A 19943-nucleotide genomic window follows, 5' to 3' on the forward strand; every position below is an offset into this window, starting at 1 on the left:
TGTGTGTGTCCCAGGCGGATGATTGGCTGAGCACGGCGATGGCAGCCGGTGAGCCCCTGTGTACCGTGCTCTCCAACCACCACAACCTGCACCTGGCGGGGAAGTGGTACGACGACAAGTGCTCCGAGACGGGCTACGGCTACATCTGTCAGAAGCCCCAGGGTGAGCCGTCCGTCCGTCCGTCCTCCATCTTGAGCACGGGAAGGCGTGATTAAACTCAACTCAACTCAACGTAACACAACGCAACTCAATTCAATTCAATTCAGTGCATACAAACTATTATTATTATTTATTTATTTGATTAGGACAGTGCACATTAGTCAACATGTCAGCCAGAGCAGGGGTCCCCAACCTTTTCAGCATCAAGGACCGGTATGATTCTCCGAAAAGTTTCACGGACCGGGGGGGGGGGTTATGTTGGGCAGAGGTTGCCAAAAATGCAAACATGTTATATGTTTATATGGCATGTAAAAGAGTGACAGTATTGCGAAGTAAATTGAGTTTATTAAGTGTGCATGCATTTTGCATGAATTTTTTTATTTTTTTTTATTAAAATCAATAAATAATCTTTCTCTGCGGACCATTACCAAATGACCCACGGACCGGTACCGGTCCGCGACCCGGGGGTTGGGGACCGCTGAGCCAGAGCATCAATAAAAAATATGCCGGAGTTAGCTTAGTTGCTGCCATGGCTAGGTAGCTTTCCCCTAAAGTGGCATCAAACAAAAGAGAAATCCAACTCCGTATGACTATACACAGTCTAACCGACTGTACGACTGTATACGCTCATCAGCCTCACCTACCCTGTTCCTTTGGTTTACCACCTGCTAATATCTTAGCAACGTTCTGCCTTTCACTCTACATGGTAAATGGAGAAAATGTTATCTGACGAAGCGGTCAATATTTCATAAACATTCATTGCAGTACACACAGCGAATGTTTATTAGTACGTAGGTACGTGTAACTGGATCTTTGTTTGATATCGGATCTGTTTATCGGTGACCCTGAGCGAGTTCAATATTAAATAAGGGAGCAATGCAATCTGAGACGACCAATCAGAGCGCGGCATGACAGCAGATCAATGTGTCGTTCGTCTGAAGGATGAAGGCCTCACAAGTCTATTTTAGTCCACCTCTTCGTCATTTAAGGAAGTGAACCTGTAAATAAACACTCATCTGAAACCCGCTTCTCTGGAATCTGGTTCCTGCTACTAGCATTATAACACTCGGTCTTGTTCTGCAAATATACAAGATCGTTTATTTTCATATCCACAATGGAAACATAGTTTGCACTGTCTGGGAAATGAAATTCTTAATTTGCAAGTTCCCTTCACGCAAAATATACTTAAAATAAAGTAGATGAATAAACTAAACTACTAAAAAAATCTGTACAAAGAGCAGAATTTAAGAAAGGCTGTTTCAGTTCAGTTGGAACTTTTAATTTACTTTGCTTGTCTCTGTCTGTCTGTCTGTCTGTCTGTCTGTCTGGCCCTCTGTCTGTCTGGCCGTCTGTCTGTCTGTCTGTCTGTCTGTTTGTCTGTCTGTCTTGTCTGTCTTGTCTGTCTTGTCTGTCTGTCTGTCTGTCTGTCTGTCTGCAAAATAACAAACATGGTATCAAATAAAAAAACACGACCGCATAATAGTCTCTCCGCCGCCCCCCCCCCCTCCCCACCCCCCTCTCTCTCCCCCCCCCCCCCCCTCCCCCCCCCCTCCCTCTCTCTCCCTCAGACCCGTCCAAACCACCGACCCACACGTACCACCACCCCGCCCCGGACAACGTGGACTACAAGAGCCGCAACTACAAGGTGTTGCCGGGCAACATGAGCTGGTACCAGGCGCAGCAGGCCTGCGTGGACGTGGGCTCGGAGCTGGCCAGCATCACGGACGCCTACCACCAGGCCTTCCTCACCGTGCTGGTCAACCGGCTGGCCGCGCCCCACTGGATCGGCCTGTACAGCCAGGACGTACGTAGCCCCCCGTGTCTGCTGGGCTGCCTGCAGTTAGAATCCCTGCACACAAGGGGGCAGTATACGTTTTCCAGCCCGAATGTAAATTAACAGTTGCAACCAACTGAACAAACAGTGTTTTGGTTTCTGCGATCTGCGATTGCTTGCCACAAACCCCCACAGGGATCGGCAACGCGGAAAGACATGTACGTTCTCCGAGCGATGTAGTTCTTCATAGATATCCGGGCGCGTTGGTGCAGGATGTAATGTGTGTGATTAGGGGCTATGGGCTAGGATTAAGGGCTAGGGTTTAGGGTTAGGGTTAGGATTAGGGGCTAGGGTTGGGTCAGAGCTAAGGTTATTGTATGAGGTTGGCTCGGATCTGGGCCCCACTGCCTGAATTGAAACTATGTGCATGAGACGTGCACGCTCCCAGCATATGCTCTCACAGCAGGGCGTCGACATAATCAACCCGCCCACGCACGGATGCCTCGCTCACAGGCTGAAGTGAGCTGAAGATGAAACGATGGAATTAATTTCCCCAGCAGGCCGTTTGTTTGCTTTGTCTCCCTTTCCTCACCGCGCTGCTCTGTTGATGCTGTGGCTCTCATCCTGTATGTCTTATCTATCTTACTTCCTCTTCTCCTTTTTTTCAGCCTAGCTTAGTTGAATTGGTTTAGTTCACCTCAGGTTAGCTTGGTGGTTTAGTAGTTTAGCTGTGCGCTGTTTAGTGGAGTCCTTTTTTGTCGAGCGTTTCTTATTTCAGTTTATCTTTCTTTAAGCTCATCTTGTTTTCTCATGGCTTATTGTGGCCTAGCCTGACTTAGTTTAGCCTACTTCCTCTTAGTGATGTATTTATCCCCATCCAGGCCATGACCAACCATATCCACCCCTGTCTCAGCCCACCTCCCCGACCGACTCTTGTGACCTCATTTCCCCCTCAGGACGGCCAGAACTACCATTGGTCGGACGGCAGCGACACGGTGTACGCCCACTGGGACGTCAGCGAGGACGAGGAGGACTTTGTGACGGGGGAGTGTGTGTACCTGGACGTGAGCGGGGGCTGGAGGCGGGCCGACTGCGAGAGGCCGCTACCGGGGGCACTGTGCCACGTCCCCCCGCCAAGTCAGTTGGTCTCCCCTCGCTTTCCTGTTTTTTCGGTTTGTTTTGTGGCAGAGTTAGAGTTTAGAACCCAGGTGTTCCGCATGCATAATGAGCCGACTGATGACCCCAGAGACACAGGATGGAGGATGACAGGGGCTGTCTTCTGATTCGTTCTTCAAGGTCCTTTTCTGGTTGATTTGAATCCTATTTGTTGAAATATGCCTCAAAGTACACCCACAGTATCAAGACAACAAACTAACTAGTAATATTATAATATAATTATTATAATAATTGTAATATGTTAGGATATTACGAGGATTCGTTTTTTCTATCGATAACAGTAAAGTGAAGAGTAAAAGATGTAAAATATAGAAAAATAAAAAACAAAATCCGAAAATGCTCACAAAAAGCTGTGAGGCAAACCTACACATTTCAATGTGTGTATTGTATGGGTCGTGACAGGTAATTGCGAATATTCAAACAGAGGGGGCGCTGTCCCTGCTGTTCGACTTGTAATCATCTACCGGTAGTTTCATCACATTTCTTATTATCTTTTCATTTCACCTGTTACGCACTGAGTAATCAGTTTTTTGCGCAAAGTATCATCAAATAGGTTTGATAAACCACAGGAATGCAACACATTGGAAGAATACGCAGGTTAAAAACTAAACACTGTCTATCTCTCTCTCTCTCTTACACAGGAAGCAATGCCTTCACCATCTACGAGGTGGTTTGTCCCCCTACGTGGGTGAAGTTTGGAAACGGCTGTTATAACTTTGAGCCTGCGGTCGAAAGACTAACCCTGGAGAAAGCCAGAGACCACTGCAGGCAGAAAGGTAGACACCTGTTCTGACAAGCTGAGCTCATCGGCTACCCATAGCTTCAACTGACAGACTAGACCGTCAAACTGAGCTCCCTCATCACAATACACTACCATTATTAAATAAAAACGCATCAGTGAGTTGCGGAACTTCTGCATTTTTTCCAATTTAATAAATCTCATTAAATGCATTAGGAAATATTATATAATGGTTCAGTTAAATCTGAATTATTATTTTTTTTAATTTTTTTATATATATAGATTCATTTAATGAATATGAAAAATCTAGTTGCATGTCTTTCTTATTTCCAATTGACCTTGCGGGCTAGCATCCAAACCCTAGCCCGTGTGTTACCTCAGCCACCCCAGAGGATAGTCCCCTAGTACCCCTGCCATGAGAGGGTCTATTCCCAGCGCCCATCCCAGCTAACACCCCCCCCTTCTTGGGGCGCTGCGCTCTGTTCCTTCAGTCAACACGTCAGATGTCCTCAGCATCCAGAGTGAGGCGGAGAACCGCTTTGTGCTGGAGCAGCTGTGGTCGTCCGGGTTCCCCCACCAGACGCTGTGGCTGAGCATGTTCTTCAACCCCGACAGTAAGAACCGCCGTGTTAGTAGAAGGAACCGCAAGAGCTTCCTCCTGGCTGGGTTCTGCTTTTTAATTGCAGACCGGTTATTGCAAAATGATGATACTGAACATGGCAAGACTGCTCCGCTGCCTTCCAGAAGATCTCGCCAGTGTGTGTGGTGATGGCACGTTTAGGCCCCGTTTACACCAAGGGAAAACGCAGATATTTCCACGCGGTTTGGCCTCTCATTTACACGAAAACGCATTTTTTATCACAGAAAACGATCATTTCTAAAAACTCCGGCCAAAGTGGAGATTTCTGAAAACGCCAGTTATGTGTTGTCGTGTCAACGGGGAGAAACGGGGTTTTAGGTTCTGAAGCGTCACATTATGTGCCAGAAAATGCTTAGCGTCATATGAGTGCCCTATGTTAGTTAGTTTTTTTACAGGAAGTACTCCTGTTATTCGTTGTTGTTGATTCTGAGGATTCTGATTGGCTTGCATGGCTTTATCCTTCTCACTACACTGCTGCCCCTAGGTTTGGCTTAGGCTACTTATAATGGCGCTCAACGGCGTATTTATGCGTTTTGATGTAAACGCCAACTTTTTTGAAAACGATGTTGTGTGCACAATGTTATTTTTGAAAACGGAGGGGGGGAAATATTTGTTTCTATAAATACCCTGCTACGTATAAACGTGGCCTCAACCTGTGCGCACTGATAACTCAATGCACAACAGGTGTACAGCCTCACCCAGCCCCAGAGTTCAATCAGACTCCACCAGGTGAGGCTGCCTAAACCAGCCATCATCCACACACTCCCACAAGGACTTACAAGTGATGTAGGCCCCGTTTACACCAAGGGAAAACGCAGATATTTCCCCGCGGTTTGGCCTCTCATTTACACGAAAACCCAGTTTTCATCACAGAAAACGATTATTTCTAAAAACTCCGGACTCCAAAGTGGAGGTTTCTGATAAAGCCGGTTATGTTTTGTCGTGTCAACTGGGAGAAACAGGGTTTTAGGTTCTCAAGCGTCACATTATGCGCCAGAAAATGCTTAACGTCATGCGAGTTTGTTTGGCTATCATTCTCCCTACACTGCCGCCCATAGGTTTGCCATAGTTATAATGGCGCTCAATGGCGTATTAATGCGGGTGTAGCAGGTTCACAGAGCGCTTGGACACCAGGTTTGCTTTTTCCAACAGAAAGTCCTTTTATTTCGATCGCTCAGTCCTACAAAACACCATTCCTTGGACGTAAATCATAACTCCGCTCCAAGCGGTCACAGGATGCGTTCCAGGCGGTCTCTGGTGGCGATCGCCCCTGCCTCTCTCTCTCTGCTCCCCGGTTCCCCCACTAACCACAAAGCAGGCACATATATACAAACACTCCCTGATTGGCCTGAGTGCTGACACCTGCTCGCACTCAGGTCCAACCCCCCCCCCCCCCAGCCAATCCGGTGCGCTCCCAACCTGCCCATACTCCCCCTGCAGGCCAGACGTCACACGTCCCCCCACAGCGGGGTTGATGTAAATGACAACTTTTTTGAAAACGATGTTGCGTGCATGATGTTATTTTTGAAAACGGCGGTGGGGGGGATATTCGTTTCTCTAAATACCCTGCTATGTATACGTGTCCGTAGTCAAAACTTGGGGAAAACCATTTGAATCAGTAAAACTGATCTGTTGTATTGTGTGTCTCCCCCTCCCCTCCCAGCGAAAGGGCTGGCCTGGCTGGATGGCTCCCCTCTCAACTTCACCAACTGGCACTTCCACGCCCCGGAGCGCAGCTCTCTGTCCGCAGACAGCTGCCTGTCTGTCAGGGTGCAGGACGGCACGTGGCACCTGTCTGCCTGCACCCAGCGCCTGGGCTTCGTCTGCAAGACACGGCCCGGTACCAAGCAGCCCCACCACCCCCACTATACTGCAGCCTGATACCTGTGTGTGTGTGTGTGTGTGTGTGTGTGTGTGTGTGTGTGTGTGTGTGTGTGTGTGTGTGTGTGTGTGTGTGTGTGTGTGTGTGTGTGTGTGTGTGTGTGTGTGTGTGTGTGTGTGTGTGTGTTGATGTTTGTGTACTAATGTGTGTGTGTTTCAGTGTGTTGGTATGGGGTTTAGTAAGAAAGTTATGTATGGGATATATATATTTGTGTGTGTATGTTACCTATGTAATGTATATTATTGTATGTACATACGTGTGTGCATTTAGGAATTGTGTGTGAACTGAATTTATAATTTTCTTGCCATTGTGTTTTTATTTCCTGCAGAAACCATAACTGAGGTGGAAGTGGAACCACTAAACGGTAAAAAGCACATTTATTTTAGCGGGTTCTAACCCCTTAGCGATAAATGAATATGATGACCAAACTGCTAATAGCCGACCCATTCTCAGAGTGAAATGTATCTCTATGACTCTATGACAGAATGAGATGGGATAAACCTTATTGATGAATATTGGGACTCCATAAGAGTATTGATGTTCTTTAACCTGAGGACAGAAGAACCGTAGATGGGTATTGATGCCTCTTTGCATGTTCACGTCATTGCACTCATTGACTCATCCTTTGCCAGAAAAGGTGTTGTTTAATAATCAGTCAGGCTTTTTAGGATTTAGACGAAAACATAAGAGGAATACCGTACCCTGTGGTCCCAGAGATCCAGCTCTAGTATGAGCTGGTTCTGAGGCTGATAGAAGACTATTGTTCCTGATGTCAAAAGCTTCTTCTAAGCAGGCTCGCTGGCGACCACGCCCCTTCGGTAGCACCAGAACACACGCATTGTTTGTTCTGTTTCATCATCAAGTCGTCTGTGGATAAATGCGCAGACCTGAGGAAACCTGGCCACTTATGCATATGCATCGTGTGGCAGCAGGACGGAAAAATCCCACAATGCATTAGAATACTCCACAAACAACATTAGTGGTTACATTCTCTGTTATTCGTTTAGCAGACACTGTGATCCAATACGAACAACTCAAGTGAACACCAAGTGCACCAAGAGGAATGTACATTTAAGAGCTTTCCACGTCAAGAGTTTCTAAAAAAATCCGGAACAGAGTAGGAAGGACATCACACATTCAACCACACTGCAGTAGAACCCCAGGACTCATACAGGACAGTGAAGTGGAAGTGTGGGAAGACAAGAGTCTCTAGATGCACCCTGAAGGTTAGAAACTATTCTGGTTGTTTTTGGTTTGAGGCCTGTAATAGTAGGATTCAAACCAGTAATAGTTTTCGGTTTGAATCCTATTATCAGTAGGATCACGTTTCCTTCTGTACACGCACTTGGTCAAATGTTCACCGATTTTTACAAACACATTCACTCACACAATCTCAACCGCATTTACAAACACATCGACTCACACACGCATTCAAAACCACGTACACACACATTCATACATTCACAACCATATTCTCACACACGCATTCAAACATTCATCACATTCACAGACACACACGCAATCTCCACCACATTCACACACACACACACATTCAAAATCACATTCACACACACATTCACACACACATTTAATAACACACTCACACACACATTACCACATGCATTCAAACGCCTCGACGACCCTGCGGCGGTTCTGGGGCCACAACCCACGGCCATGATGTCCCCGTGTCCTCATAACGTCTCCTTCCCAGGCCTCCATCGGGGGGTCATCCCCGCCGCCGTCCTGGTGGCCGTGCTGATCTTCTGCTTGGCGGCCGGGATCCTTTGGCTCCTGTACCGGAGGAGCAACTCGCGCTTCGGCCGGCTCCCCCCGCTGGTGGGGGGGGCGTACTACAGACAGACCGACTCCCAGGGCACCGAGTCGGACGGCAACGTGCTCATCACAGACCTGGAGGGTCCTGGCGGGGACTAGCGTTCACACGCCGCTGGCGGCGGCTCCGGAGGGACACATGAGAGGCTCATCTCGCTCTGTGTCCTGTCTCTGCGTGTGTCTCTCTGTCTCTCTCTCCCTCTTTCTATGTCTCTCTCCCTCTGTCTATGTCTCTCTTCCTCTGTTTTTCTGTGTGTGTGTGTGTCTGTGTGTGTCTCTCTTTCGCTCTCTCTCTATTTGTGACGACCTCTCGGTCACCTTCTATCTTTAGCTGTGTATGTGCTTGTGTGTCTGTGCCCACGTCTGTCTGTGCCCATGCATGTCTGTACCTGTGTGTGTGTGTGTGTGTGTGTGTTTGAGCCTGTGTGCATTTGCCTGTGTGTGTGTGTGTGTGTGTGTGTGTGTGTGTGTGTGTGTGTGTGTGTGTGTGTGTTTGTTTTGAGTTTTGCCAGTTCACTTTGAGTCAACAATGTCACACTATGACATTCCCAAGCTGCCGTTGTCATTGGTCATGATTCGGGTCACATGATAGCAGCCATTCAGTATTTTTCCTCGGGAACTTCACTGTCTTACTGAAGAAAGGAAAGAGAGAACAAGTGATTCAAATATGAATCTGTCAGCATGATTCGATTTCCTGTGATGAAGTTAAAGGGACTGAACGATGAACTATGATTGAAACTACAATTTGAAAAAGGTGCACAAATAAGAATACGTTAAGATATGCAAGGTCAGGCGAGCGGTGAGCTAATAAAAACAAAACATTGAATCAGGGACATGTTTATGAGGAGATGCACTTAATAGCATGTCAGACCGGTTTTATATTAATGAAGGATGGGACACTTTAAGGTACCATAGTACCATTTTCAAGATCAGAAGCCACTGCCTTTTCTGGTCTCCAGTCGAAGTTTTTGAAAGCATCTTTATAGGGGAAGTGTATTTAGGAAATCTAGCCGGAAATTCCAGGTGTGTGTCTCTGTGTGGACACGTTTGTTGTATGACGTGATGGTCATACAGTCTCAGTATTAGGACTCCCTGTGTGGTGGTGCTTTGGTATATTTCTAAGGAAACGTTTTCAATGTCCGAGTTGGTTCTCTTGTATTTTCTATTTTATTAGGAGAACTCACAAGGCATCATTGATCACTATAAACGCTTTGATGTGTTTTTGCACAGATGTTTTTTGTAATAATAAATGTGGGAATTAATAAATGAAAAGTTTGAAGATGATTTCTCACAGTGTGTCGTGCCATGTGTCTTCTTTGTAATCTTATTCTGGCTGTTATTAGCGAAAACAAGCAATTTTAATTTTTCGCTTTATCACTCGTATCACAAATGTAGGCTATGTAATGTCAAGAAATGTGGGCATAATTAATTGTCTTAATTTAAGAATTATAAATTCACAGTTTAGGCCTCTGAAATAATCGTAATGACTCGTATTTATAGATCTCTGGAAATGATAGTCATTCATCACAAACAACAAAACATTGAGCTTGAACACTTCGACACATCAAATTGTATATCGTTGATAATTCTGCACAAAGCGACAGACGTTGAGGCAAGAGGTCAGAGAAAGCTCTTCGCAATGAGAAGGGCAGCTGCATTCATAATTGATGAGTTTTTTTGTTTCAAACGGGCCGTTTATATATAGAAAAGGAGAGCGATCGACACGATCCCAGAGCTCTCCCAAGCGCCGAGCGGCTTGTGTTTATTGGTTTTAGCGCACGGAAACAGCCGAGCGGGCGGTGTTTGTTCGGCCATAAGGGAGGAGTATCCGGGTTCTGGGAGGAATACTGTATTTGCCAAACGCAGTAACCCAACAGCGGAGAGTTGAGATCGCATCTGACAGTAGGCAGCGAACCAGTTTTAGCTCTTTTTTACTCCCGGAGCTATGAACCAAGTAAACCAACCGAGGACCATTCCCACATAGAGCCGGCCGTGGAAGGGGATACTGCATGCATGGGAAAGTCCAGGTTACACTTTATTTAGACCATGTCGGAGATGTTGAAAGTAGTAGTTTCTCTTTGTTTCTTTTTTCTGTTGGACAACAGAGCGATTCGTTTCGGGACGTGCGCTCAGACGCTTGGTAAGTTGTGCCCAATTGTTATTTTACGCGCTCGGAAAATTTATTTTAATTGGTGCTAATTTGTTGTTGTTTATTAATAAGGTTTCGATTTCAACTTTGGGGGTTTACATCGGACCTTTGCACGTCAGAAACGAAAGCGATACAAATCGCTGTGGGGTTTTCTTGATGGAACACTAATGCGTATGATAAAACTCCTTCCTGGGCTTTGATAGTAGCAGGAGTAGTTTATTGTAAATTAACTAAGTTGTCCGCTCTGTAGTTGACACTCATTCGCGTTGTTGCGCACGCCGCGACTGACTTGACCCCCGCCCCGTTGACAGGACAGATAAACTGCACACTCATAGCTATATCGGGAAGATGTGATGTCCAGTTTACACACCCCCATCCACACACACATCAGGCTTAATGAACCTGACTCATGCTCGTAAGGTTTCACTCGAATAACTTCAATTGTTTGTTTTTATTAAATAAAATGCAGAGCAGGCTGTATTCAGGGTCATTTGGACAGTGGAATAATTGCGTTAAAAGGCAAGCGTGAACTACGTAATGAATAAAAACATGGACACTAGGTCATGTATTACTGTTCACCCTTTGTGTGTGTGTGTGTGTGTGTGTGTGTGTGTGTGTGTGTGTGTGTGTGTGTGTGTGTGTGTGTGTGTGTGTGTGTGTGTGTGTGTGTGTGTGTGTGTGTCCCTCAATTCCTATATATCTATATATTGTCTTTAGCTGAGCCTGTCAGATATAGTCCAATAAAAGCAGTGAGGTACAAGTGGCTCACACTCTTTACTGTAAATCGGAGATGTGTGTTTTTCTGCCACTCCTCAAAACAGATCTGTATGAACTGTTTGATCTGCTTGCTCGCTCAACACACACACACACACACACACACACACACACACACACACACACACACACACACACACACACACACACACACACACACACACACACACACACACACACACACACACGCGCACACACACTCGTATATAGACACATACACACCATAATATATAGACACACACACACACACACACACACACACACACACACACACACACCATCATATACAGACACACGCACGTTGATTGGATGCGACACTTGACCTCACTCTGTCTCTCCTTACAAAGATGCGGACGCCTTCACGATCCGCCACGCGTCGACGGGTCAATGCCTGGTAGCCGAGGGACCCGCCGGGGTGGGCCTGGAGCGTTGCGCCTCCACGCCCACCCCCTCCTCCCCTTCCTCCCCCACCACCGCCGCCCCCCAGGTGTGGAAGTGGGGATCGGGCCGCCGGCTCTTCCACGTGGCCACTGCGCGCTGCCTGGGGCTGAACGTGGGCACCAAGGCCCCGGGCCTGTTCCCCTGCAGCTCCACGGGGGTGCAGGGCGTGCTGCAGTGGCGCTGCCTGGAGGGGGCGCTGCTCACCGCCTACGAGATGGGCCTGGCCGTCAGCAGGAGCACGGTGGTGGCCAAGCACGACGCCAGCGACGCCTGGACCGCCGACGAGGGCCCGGAGAAAGTGTGCCAGCGGGCGTACCGCGGTGAGTACGGTTCCGTCACCGGCGTCGCTGGTTCTCAACCTGAGGGTCGAGGCCCCATTGGGGTCACACAATTACCCGTCGGGGGTCGGTAGATAATATCCGAGAATGTGTGTAAATGTGTATACTCAATTGATTGATGAATTCATTGATTGATATGATTTTATTTTTGCTTTTCTTGAAAGAAATCCTCACCAAACATAATAGCAAAAATAATGCCTGTTGTTATCGCAGATCCAAACACAGCTACAGCTCACTGAGTAGTGCTATGTCCAAAGGCCTTTCTGAGTAGGCCAACCACACCTTAGAAACCTATTAATTAACTCCCCTCAATTTAGTTGAGTTCCAGTACATATATACTAGGTTGTGAACCCCAGGTATACAAACTCTTGCAAAGTGTGTGCAAGAGTGTACCTGTTGTTTTTTCAAGGAACATAGCTTCAAGTCTGGGCTTCAATTGTCATAAAGAGCTAATTTCCTTTGTTCAAACATGTTTAACTTGATGCATTCAACGGAATGGTTTTGTGGCATTGCATTAGGTCTGCCTTGTAGAAACCACAACTCTGTTTCGCAGCTAGCTTGGGGGAACCACAACTGTCTGAATGTAGAGATAGCTATGCAGGCCTATCTTCAGTCTGCGGCTTGTGACATGTGACTCACTGCTCACAGCTCGCTTTCGCTTTCATTTTGGGTTTTAGCGTGGCTTCAGTGATGTTTTTAGTGGTGAAATGCTGCTTAAAGACTATTTGGATGTGTACAGTTTTACAATTGGCAATAATGTCGTTTTGATATTACAATTTAAAAAAAGGGTTAGGGTAAAAAAATATTAACTGTGTACACACACACACACACACACACACACACACACACACACACACACACACACACACACACACACACACACACACACACACACACACACACACTTATTCCCCCCCCCCCCCTCATCCAACGGCCACTACACCCCTGCACGGCACAAAACATATTTGATCGTTTTGGAATCAGAACCCCGTTAATTCTGATGATTACCTGCAATGTGACACGGTTGACGTGATCAAAACAGTCTTGATAAAGGACATATAGAAAATTTGGACAAAGATAGGATTGTAATACAATTTTAAACACGCGCCCACACACACAATTTATTAAGTATTTTGATGGGCGTCTCTTTTGAAAAGGATTCCAGTCTGATGATGTGTTTAATCACAGTTTAGATAAAGGACACATTTCAGAATTTGGTTTTTTTGCTAAACCTCAAGGACAAGATTAGATTAAATCAAGGTTTTCTGGAGAGACTCTCCGGACAGAATCTCATGGACTCAATATACAATGAATCACATTATTATAATGTGGCTTTACTGTGAAAATATCTTGTCACAACCAGTGCCTTTTAGTTTCTTAGTTTATAGGATCAGCACTCACTTGTGACTTGTGATTCAATGTTGATCAGAGAATCTTTATTTGCAATTTTGGCGTTAGAATTGAGCCTGCCAAGTACCCTTAGAAATCTTTATTCCTCACATCCTCTTGAACAGAGACAGATAAGGCCTAACGGAGCTAAAATGGTCCTTAATGAAGTTGTGTGCTCATTCAGCTTCCTGTTGGATGCACAGAAATACGCTGACAATTTCCTTGTCTTCTACGACTGTAGGATCCATGGTCTCAGTCTAATGAACCAATCAACCAATTAGTGAAGTTTGTATGAATAAAGCACTGTTCAAGCACCTAGAATTGACTTAAAATTGGGGAAAGACTCAAAGGAAATAAACCAAAAGATAACGAAGGCTTCTGTCTTTCTCTCTTTCCCTCGGTTTCTCTTTCTCTCTTTCTCAAACTAAAATGTAGGCTCCATCTTAGAACTGTTTTGGTGCCAAAGCACAACAAAAGTTAATGAATAATAAATGAAACCGTCAAAATGAAATATAATATAAAGTCTCTATCTCTTTCTCTCTTTCTCTCTCTCTCTGCAGTCGTCCATACGAGTGGCGGTAACTCGGACGGAGCCCCGTGTGACTTCCCCTTCCTGGCCAATGGGAGCTGGCACCACGGCTGTCTGTCCGAGGCCGACGCCCCCGAGAACTTCTGGTGCTCCACCAACTCCGACTATGACCAGGACCACAAGTTCGGCCGCTGCCTCCTACCTGGCATGTGGTGGTGTTTCTTCATGGTCTTTTATGTTTATAGTTTTGTTATTTGTCAGGGCCGTAACCATAGAGACGAGTTTAATTGTAGCTATTTTGGAACCACAAGGCCGATACAGATTGTCTAGCCTGGGTCAAGGGTTTAGACCCTTTTACTTTGCATGTAGGTTCTATCTATGCAGTCAAGTGGAGATCATCAAGAGGCAGTTTTTTGTGTTTGTAAACAGTGTGGAACCAAATGTATTAGAAAGAACCTGAAAACAACGACAATATTTTGGACACCAGCTGCAGTAAATCCGTGATTTACCAAATGATTTAAATGCTAGCGAGTCAGTTGACATGGTAAATTAAATCTCACTGTGTGCCTCACCGGAGATCAAATGAAAGCGTGTGTGCGACCAGCGAACGACAACTGAGCGAAAACTGTCGTATCGGTTTCGCAAGGGGTGCTTCCAATTAACATGTTTGCACAAGTCATTTTTCTTAGTAAGGGTTGAACCAACTGTTCAGAAACAGGAAGCGCTCGAGCGAGACGAGGACAAAGTGAAACGGAACCAAACACGACGGTGTAGAGAAACAAAACATTAATATCTCCATTTGTACACCCCTCCTCCTCTCTTCCCCTCTCCCTCCCCCCCCCCCTACAGAGCGAGGTTGCGGGACCCTCTTCAAGGAGGCGGACGGGGGTGTGTGCTACCAGTTTGTAAACAGCGTGGCGGTGAGCTGGCCTATGGCTCTGGACTCATGTCGCAGCCAGGGAGCTGAGCTGCTGAGTCTGGGCGGGCCGGAAGAGCTCTCGTCCCCCACCTGTAAGCCTGACCCCCCCCCACTCACCCACCCATCTCCCCCCACCATCACCACCACAGTGTTGCTGTCTCCGTCAGTCTGTCTGTCTCTGTCTCCCTCTCTGTCTGTCTGCCTCTAATCTGTCTGTCCGTCTCCCTCTCCGTTTGTCTCTGCCTCCTTCTTTCGGTCTCTGTCTCCCTCTCTGTCTGTCTGTCTCCCTCTCTGTCGGTCTGTCTCCCCCTCTGTCTGTCTGTCTCTGTCTCCCTCTCTGTCTGTCGTCTCCCTCTCCGTCTGTCTGTCTCCCTCTCTGTCTGTCTGTCTCTGTCTCCAACTCCGTCTGTCTGTCTCTGTCTCCCTCTCTGTCTCCCTCTCTGTCTGTCTGTCTCTGTCTCCCTCTCTGTCTGTCTGTCTCCCTCTCTGTCTGTCTGTCTCCCTCTCTGTCTGTCTGTCTCCCTCTCCGTCTGTCTGTCTCTGTCTCCCTCTCTGTCTCCCTCTCCGTCTGTCTGTCTCCCTCTCTGTCTGTCGGTCTCTGTCTCCCTCTCTCTCCGTCTGTCTGTCTCCCTCTCTGTCTGTCGGTCTCTGTCTCCCTCTCTGTCTGTCTGTCTGTCTCTGTCTCCCTCTCTGTTTCTATTCATCTCTTATCCTTTCTCTTCCGGCCTCTCTCTTTATGTTTCTCACCCACTCTTGCTCTCCCTGTCTCTGTCTCCGTTGCCATCTTGTGATCTTTTGTTACGTTGTGCTTTCCATTTCCCTCCCCCTCCTCCCCCTCCTCCCCCGCCCTCCTAGCTCTCCTCCTGTTTCCGGGACGTTATTAGTTTATGTATTCCGCTCTCTGCAGGGTCTGCGTGTGTGCGCCCCAGTTTGAGCTACTTCTCATCAAACAGACCCAAACACGGGAGGGGGAGTTGTTTACAAGAAGCACACACATAACTTAGAGAAGCTCCCCCAGTTTAGTGCAAATCATTCCATCATCAAACAGGGTTATCGTGGTACTCATGAATATTAACTGTGCTGTGAATCTACAAAACACTTTCAGTTTTTAATGGTTGTGCGGAACGTGAGATGGTTGAGGGATTAAGGCAGAACACGGAGGAACATTAATAATTAACATGAATAAAAAAGGAATCACCCTAGCAACAGCAATTATGTTTAGTGTGTGTGTGTGTGTGTGTGTGTGTGTGTGTGTGTGTGTGTGTGTGTGTGTGTGTGTGTGTGTGTGTGTGTGTGTGTGTGTGTGTGTGTGTGTGTGTGTGTGTGTGTGTGTGTGTGTGTGTGTGTGGGGTCCAGTCGCAGCTGGCCTGTCTGGGATGCCGGATAAGATGTGGATGGGCCTCCACCAGCTGGACACCAGCCAGGGGTGGCAGTGGTCCGACGGCCGTCCGCTTGCCTTCCTGCGCTGGGGAGAAGGTAGACGACCCCAGTAGAGATGCACTGAAACAACACTTGGTTCCTCTTGGCAATTTTCATTTTCTTACGTTTGTATTTGCCAGGTCCATCAAATTATGACGCACATTTTTTAAAAACAACCAGGGTCAATCCATGGGGTCAGAGCAGTCTCATTAATAATGAATGCACAGAGAAGGATTCACAAATGTATTTTGTGATTTATGTATAAGTTACTCTCCTCTCACAAATACATTTCAATGCACACACAAAATGGATATCGGTATGTATAAATGTAAAATAAATTCATAAACCAAAATAAGTTTCACAAACACATTTCTGATCCACACACAAATGTACCCTGTTTTAAATAATTGTAATATAAATCCATAAATATATGAATTAAAAAAATATTTGCAATTTTCATCAAAATGTATTTGGATGTTGTTACATTTATATACAAACTGTTAAACTTGAATTTACAAGACACTTTTCATTTGTGAACTTGTTTGCATTTGTGTGTGAACTGGTCTGTATTTATATGTGGATTTTTGAGACTCTCCTGACGTGGCTGGATTTACAAATGCATTATTTTCAACAAGGAACACTCTGGAGCCAATCAGATGCCTCCCCCATTTTCAGCCAATCACATGACTGCAGTGACTGGGTTTTTACATTGTCGGTGCCGTTTCCTACTTTAACGGCACCGACAAACCCAAAACCCAGTCGAAACTAGATGGAAAAAGTGTGTAGCTAAACGTGACGCAGCTTTTACTTCTTCGCCACCTAGAGATTGTTATGTACGATCATTCAAAAAACCCGTGTTATTTCCCATAGACATTTGACAGAGGGAACCGGGAGGCTTGGAGGCTGGACTCAGAGGTCGGAACTGCAGTAATGTGATTGGCTGAAAACGAGGGAGGCATCTGATTGGCTACAGAGAGTTCCTTGTCGATATCCATTTGTGTGTGCATTGAAATGTATTTGTGAGAAATCACAAAATATATTTGTGAAACCTTCTCTGTGCATTCATGATTAATGAGACTGTTCTGACCCCCTATCAAGGGGTCTGTACAGCTTGGGTAAATGAAAGCAGCATGAACTTCTAAAGAAAAGACAAGCGGAAGCTGGCAGATGTATTCTGTGAAACTGTGGAGGATTTTTTGTGGTATGGTGGTTCTTCCCCAAAACATCCGTCCTTTCGGGTAAAATAGCTTTGTTCTACTTTCATTTCCGTTGTCAGTTATAAAACCTTTGCACGACTTGGCCAGATGTTACCTTTGCAAATGGGTTACCGTCACAAAGATTTGATTTGAACAATGTGCATATTCCACCCCATCTCGTCGTGTCTGAAGGGATGTTTTCAGTGGTGGCTCTGCTTCTCTAAACTGTGTTCTTGTGTCAGACAATGAACTCGGTGTTTAGCGTCCAGCCCTGCTGACTGGCCTGTGGAAACATCGCAACACTTGAAGCGCTTGTGTTGTCAATAATCCATTAATAGCCCTGAATGGATGGCTTCTCTCGTGTGTGTGTGTGTGTGTGTGTGTGTGTGTGTGTGTGTGTGTGTGTGTGTGTGTGTGTGTGTGTGTGTGTGTGTGTGTGTGTGTGTGTGTGTGTGTGTGTGTGTGTGTGTGTGTGTGTGTGTGTGGGTTCGACCTCACATGACCGGTGTCGGATCAAAGCTTTTCTGAGGTAGTACTCACAATAGGACAACAGCAGATTATTATTGTTATATTATCATAATATCAGTAGTCGTAGTAGTATGGTACTATTATATAATCCGTGTTAGTCGATGAAGGTGGTCTTTCATTTTCAGCTTCCTTTCAGCTTCTCTGAAAGAATGTGTGTGTTTGTGTTTGTGTTTGTGTGACAGGAATGCCGTCTGCGACCGTTCTGGTGGAGTCAGACTGTGGTGTCCTGACCTCCCGGAAGGACTTCCAGTCAGAGTCCTGCTCCGAGCACCTGCCCTACGTCTGCCGGAAGATGGCCAACGCCTCCTTCACCCCCAGCACCAGCGGTACGTTAACCCCGCCTCCTTCTCTCCCCGCTGCACCCACAACACTAAAGGTACGCTAGTGCCCCCTCTAGCTCCAGCCCCAACACCAGCGGTACGTTAACCCCGCCTCCTTCTCTCCCCGCTGCACCCACAACACTAAAGGTACGCTAGTGCCCCCTCTAGCTCCACCCCCAACACCAACACCAACACCCCCCCCCCCCCTCTCCTCTCAACACACAGGGAACCCGCAGGTCTTTTCGGTGGAACTGCTGTTGCTAATTACTTCTGTTAATTGAATGATCACCCCAGGGTGCTTGAGCAGGCTCAACCGGGTACGGGGAAAGTCTAGGGGAGATAATTGTATTGTTTGTGTTGAGCTTTGTTAAATACCAGTTCCAAGGCCGCTACAATATAATAATGATGTTAAATGATAATAGTGCAATATTAGTTCCTTGGCCGCTACAATATTAATAATGATTGTTAAATGATAATAGGATAATATGAGTTCCATGCCACTACAGTATTTATAATGATGCTAATGATAATAGTGTAATATTAGTTCCTTCCCACTACAAAATGAATAATGATGTTAAATGATAATAGTATAATTTGAGTTTCATGGCACCACAGTATTAATAATCATGTTGAATGATAATAGTATAATATTAGTTCCTAGGTATAATATCAGTTCCGAAGGCACTACAATTTTAATGATAGTACATTCAACCTTCGCTAAAACGCTTTCCTTGAGGCTTAGGGATTCCCGGGACTGCGTGATAGTGAGAATCTAATTGTCTCACGTTGTTTTGCCTGAAAAAACAATGTGTGTATTTATTTTGCCTTCACTACAGTGTTTGCAGAAACCACCACAGTTACTCAGTGCAATCTTATACGAAGTACAATACAACTTAATGAATTACATTGGAGCATAATGTATTTTTTAGTTATGTTTACAGTTTGAGGAGATCATGTTGTAGGAGATCAAGTCCGTTTTTACTTTTGCAAAAATTCAAAAACATTCATTGCGTGAATGTTGTGAATTTATTTTGCTTGAGGGAAACCTTTCAAATTATCAGGCCTTTGGGCCCGAGCTTGCGTCGAAGCGTGTTTATCACAAAGGTTGAGAGTAGTATGATATTAGTTCAAAGGCCACTAGAATATTAATAGTGATGCTGCATGATGATGACTATACTATTTGTTCCTTGGCCACTACAATATTAATCATTAAATGATATTAGTATAATATTAGTTAATGTCTCTCAATATTAATAGTGATGATGCATGATAACAGTGATATCATATAACAGTAAAATAATATTAGTTCCATAAAGTTTCATGAAAAACAATATTGCCAATGCAAAAAAATAAATATATATATATATTTTTTTTTTCATCCTAAAATAACAACATATCCATTCCTTTTTGTTTGTCTACCTCCGTCTCCCCTTGCAGCGTCTCTGGACTATCAGGTGACGGTGTGTCCGGATGGCTGGATGGCCTGGAGCGGCTGGTGCTACCGGCTGGAGAAGGACGAGCCCCAGGGCTTCGTCGACGCCCAGACCCGCTGCTCAGGCCCCGAGGCTGGGGGAGGGGGCACGCTGGCCAGCCTCCACTCGCTGGACGCCAAGGAGATGATCAGCACTCACTTCCACGCAGGTATGCCTGGGTTCGTGAGCAGAGAACGGAGCTATCGGCTCGTAAGGCGCGCCTCGGTGCTCGGTAACTTCAGTGGGCGTGGCTTAACGTTGGTGGGCGT

At 46.0% G+C, this 19943-nt stretch overlaps 3 protein-coding genes across 3 annotated transcripts in view; all 3 read left to right on the plus strand.

Moving 5' to 3' along the window:
* The window catches only part of LOC130403623 (RNA-binding motif, single-stranded-interacting protein 1-like), an 8729-nt gene extending 8707 nt beyond the window's left edge, over nucleotides 1-22 (plus strand). Inside the window, exon 6 of the mRNA XM_056608040.1 lies at nucleotides 15-22. Coding sequence (XP_056464015.1) covers nucleotides 15-22 — 8 coding nt within the window. The remainder of the gene's footprint in view (nucleotides 1-14) is intronic.
* Nucleotides 21-9503, plus strand: LOC130404000 (secretory phospholipase A2 receptor-like). Its single transcript, XM_056608576.1, has 8 exons — nucleotides 21-162; nucleotides 1728-1963; nucleotides 2890-3070; nucleotides 3751-3885; nucleotides 4340-4462; nucleotides 6152-6328; nucleotides 6699-6734; nucleotides 8082-9503. The coding sequence occupies exons 1-8, from the start codon at nucleotides 39-41 to the stop codon at nucleotides 8300-8302; spliced, it is 1233 nt and encodes a 410-aa protein (XP_056464551.1). The 5' UTR covers nucleotides 21-38; the 3' UTR covers nucleotides 8303-9503.
* Nucleotides 9504-10034: 531 nt separating this feature from the next.
* ly75 (lymphocyte antigen 75) overlaps nucleotides 10035-19943 on the plus strand; it is a 29584-nt gene continuing 19675 nt past the window's right edge. Inside the window, exons 1-7 of the mRNA XM_056608699.1 lie at nucleotides 10035-10340; nucleotides 11471-11884; nucleotides 13852-14025; nucleotides 14670-14831; nucleotides 16096-16215; nucleotides 18065-18208; nucleotides 19640-19843. Coding sequence (XP_056464674.1) covers nucleotides 10247-10340; nucleotides 11471-11884; nucleotides 13852-14025; nucleotides 14670-14831; nucleotides 16096-16215; nucleotides 18065-18208; nucleotides 19640-19843 — 1312 coding nt within the window. The 5' untranslated portion in view covers nucleotides 10035-10246. The remainder of the gene's footprint in view (nucleotides 10341-11470; nucleotides 11885-13851; nucleotides 14026-14669; nucleotides 14832-16095; nucleotides 16216-18064; nucleotides 18209-19639; nucleotides 19844-19943) is intronic.

Source organism: Gadus chalcogrammus, chromosome 14 (genome assembly GCF_026213295.1).
Source record: "Gadus chalcogrammus isolate NIFS_2021 chromosome 14, NIFS_Gcha_1.0, whole genome shotgun sequence".
NCBI classification, from domain to species: domain Eukaryota; kingdom Metazoa; phylum Chordata; class Actinopteri; order Gadiformes; family Gadidae; genus Gadus; species Gadus chalcogrammus.

Coding starts and splice junctions, on each gene's coding strand:
- LOC130404000 (XM_056608576.1), top strand. CDS start 39: ATGGCAGCCGGTGAGCCCCTGTGTACCGTGCTCTCCAACCACCACAAC. Junction 163..1,727: donor CATCTGTCAGAAGCCCCAGG/GTGAGCCGTCCG, acceptor TCTCTCCCTCAG/ACCCGTCCAAACCACCGACC. Junction 1,964..2,889: donor TCGGCCTGTACAGCCAGGAC/GTACGTAGCCCC, acceptor TTTCCCCCTCAG/GACGGCCAGAACTACCATTG.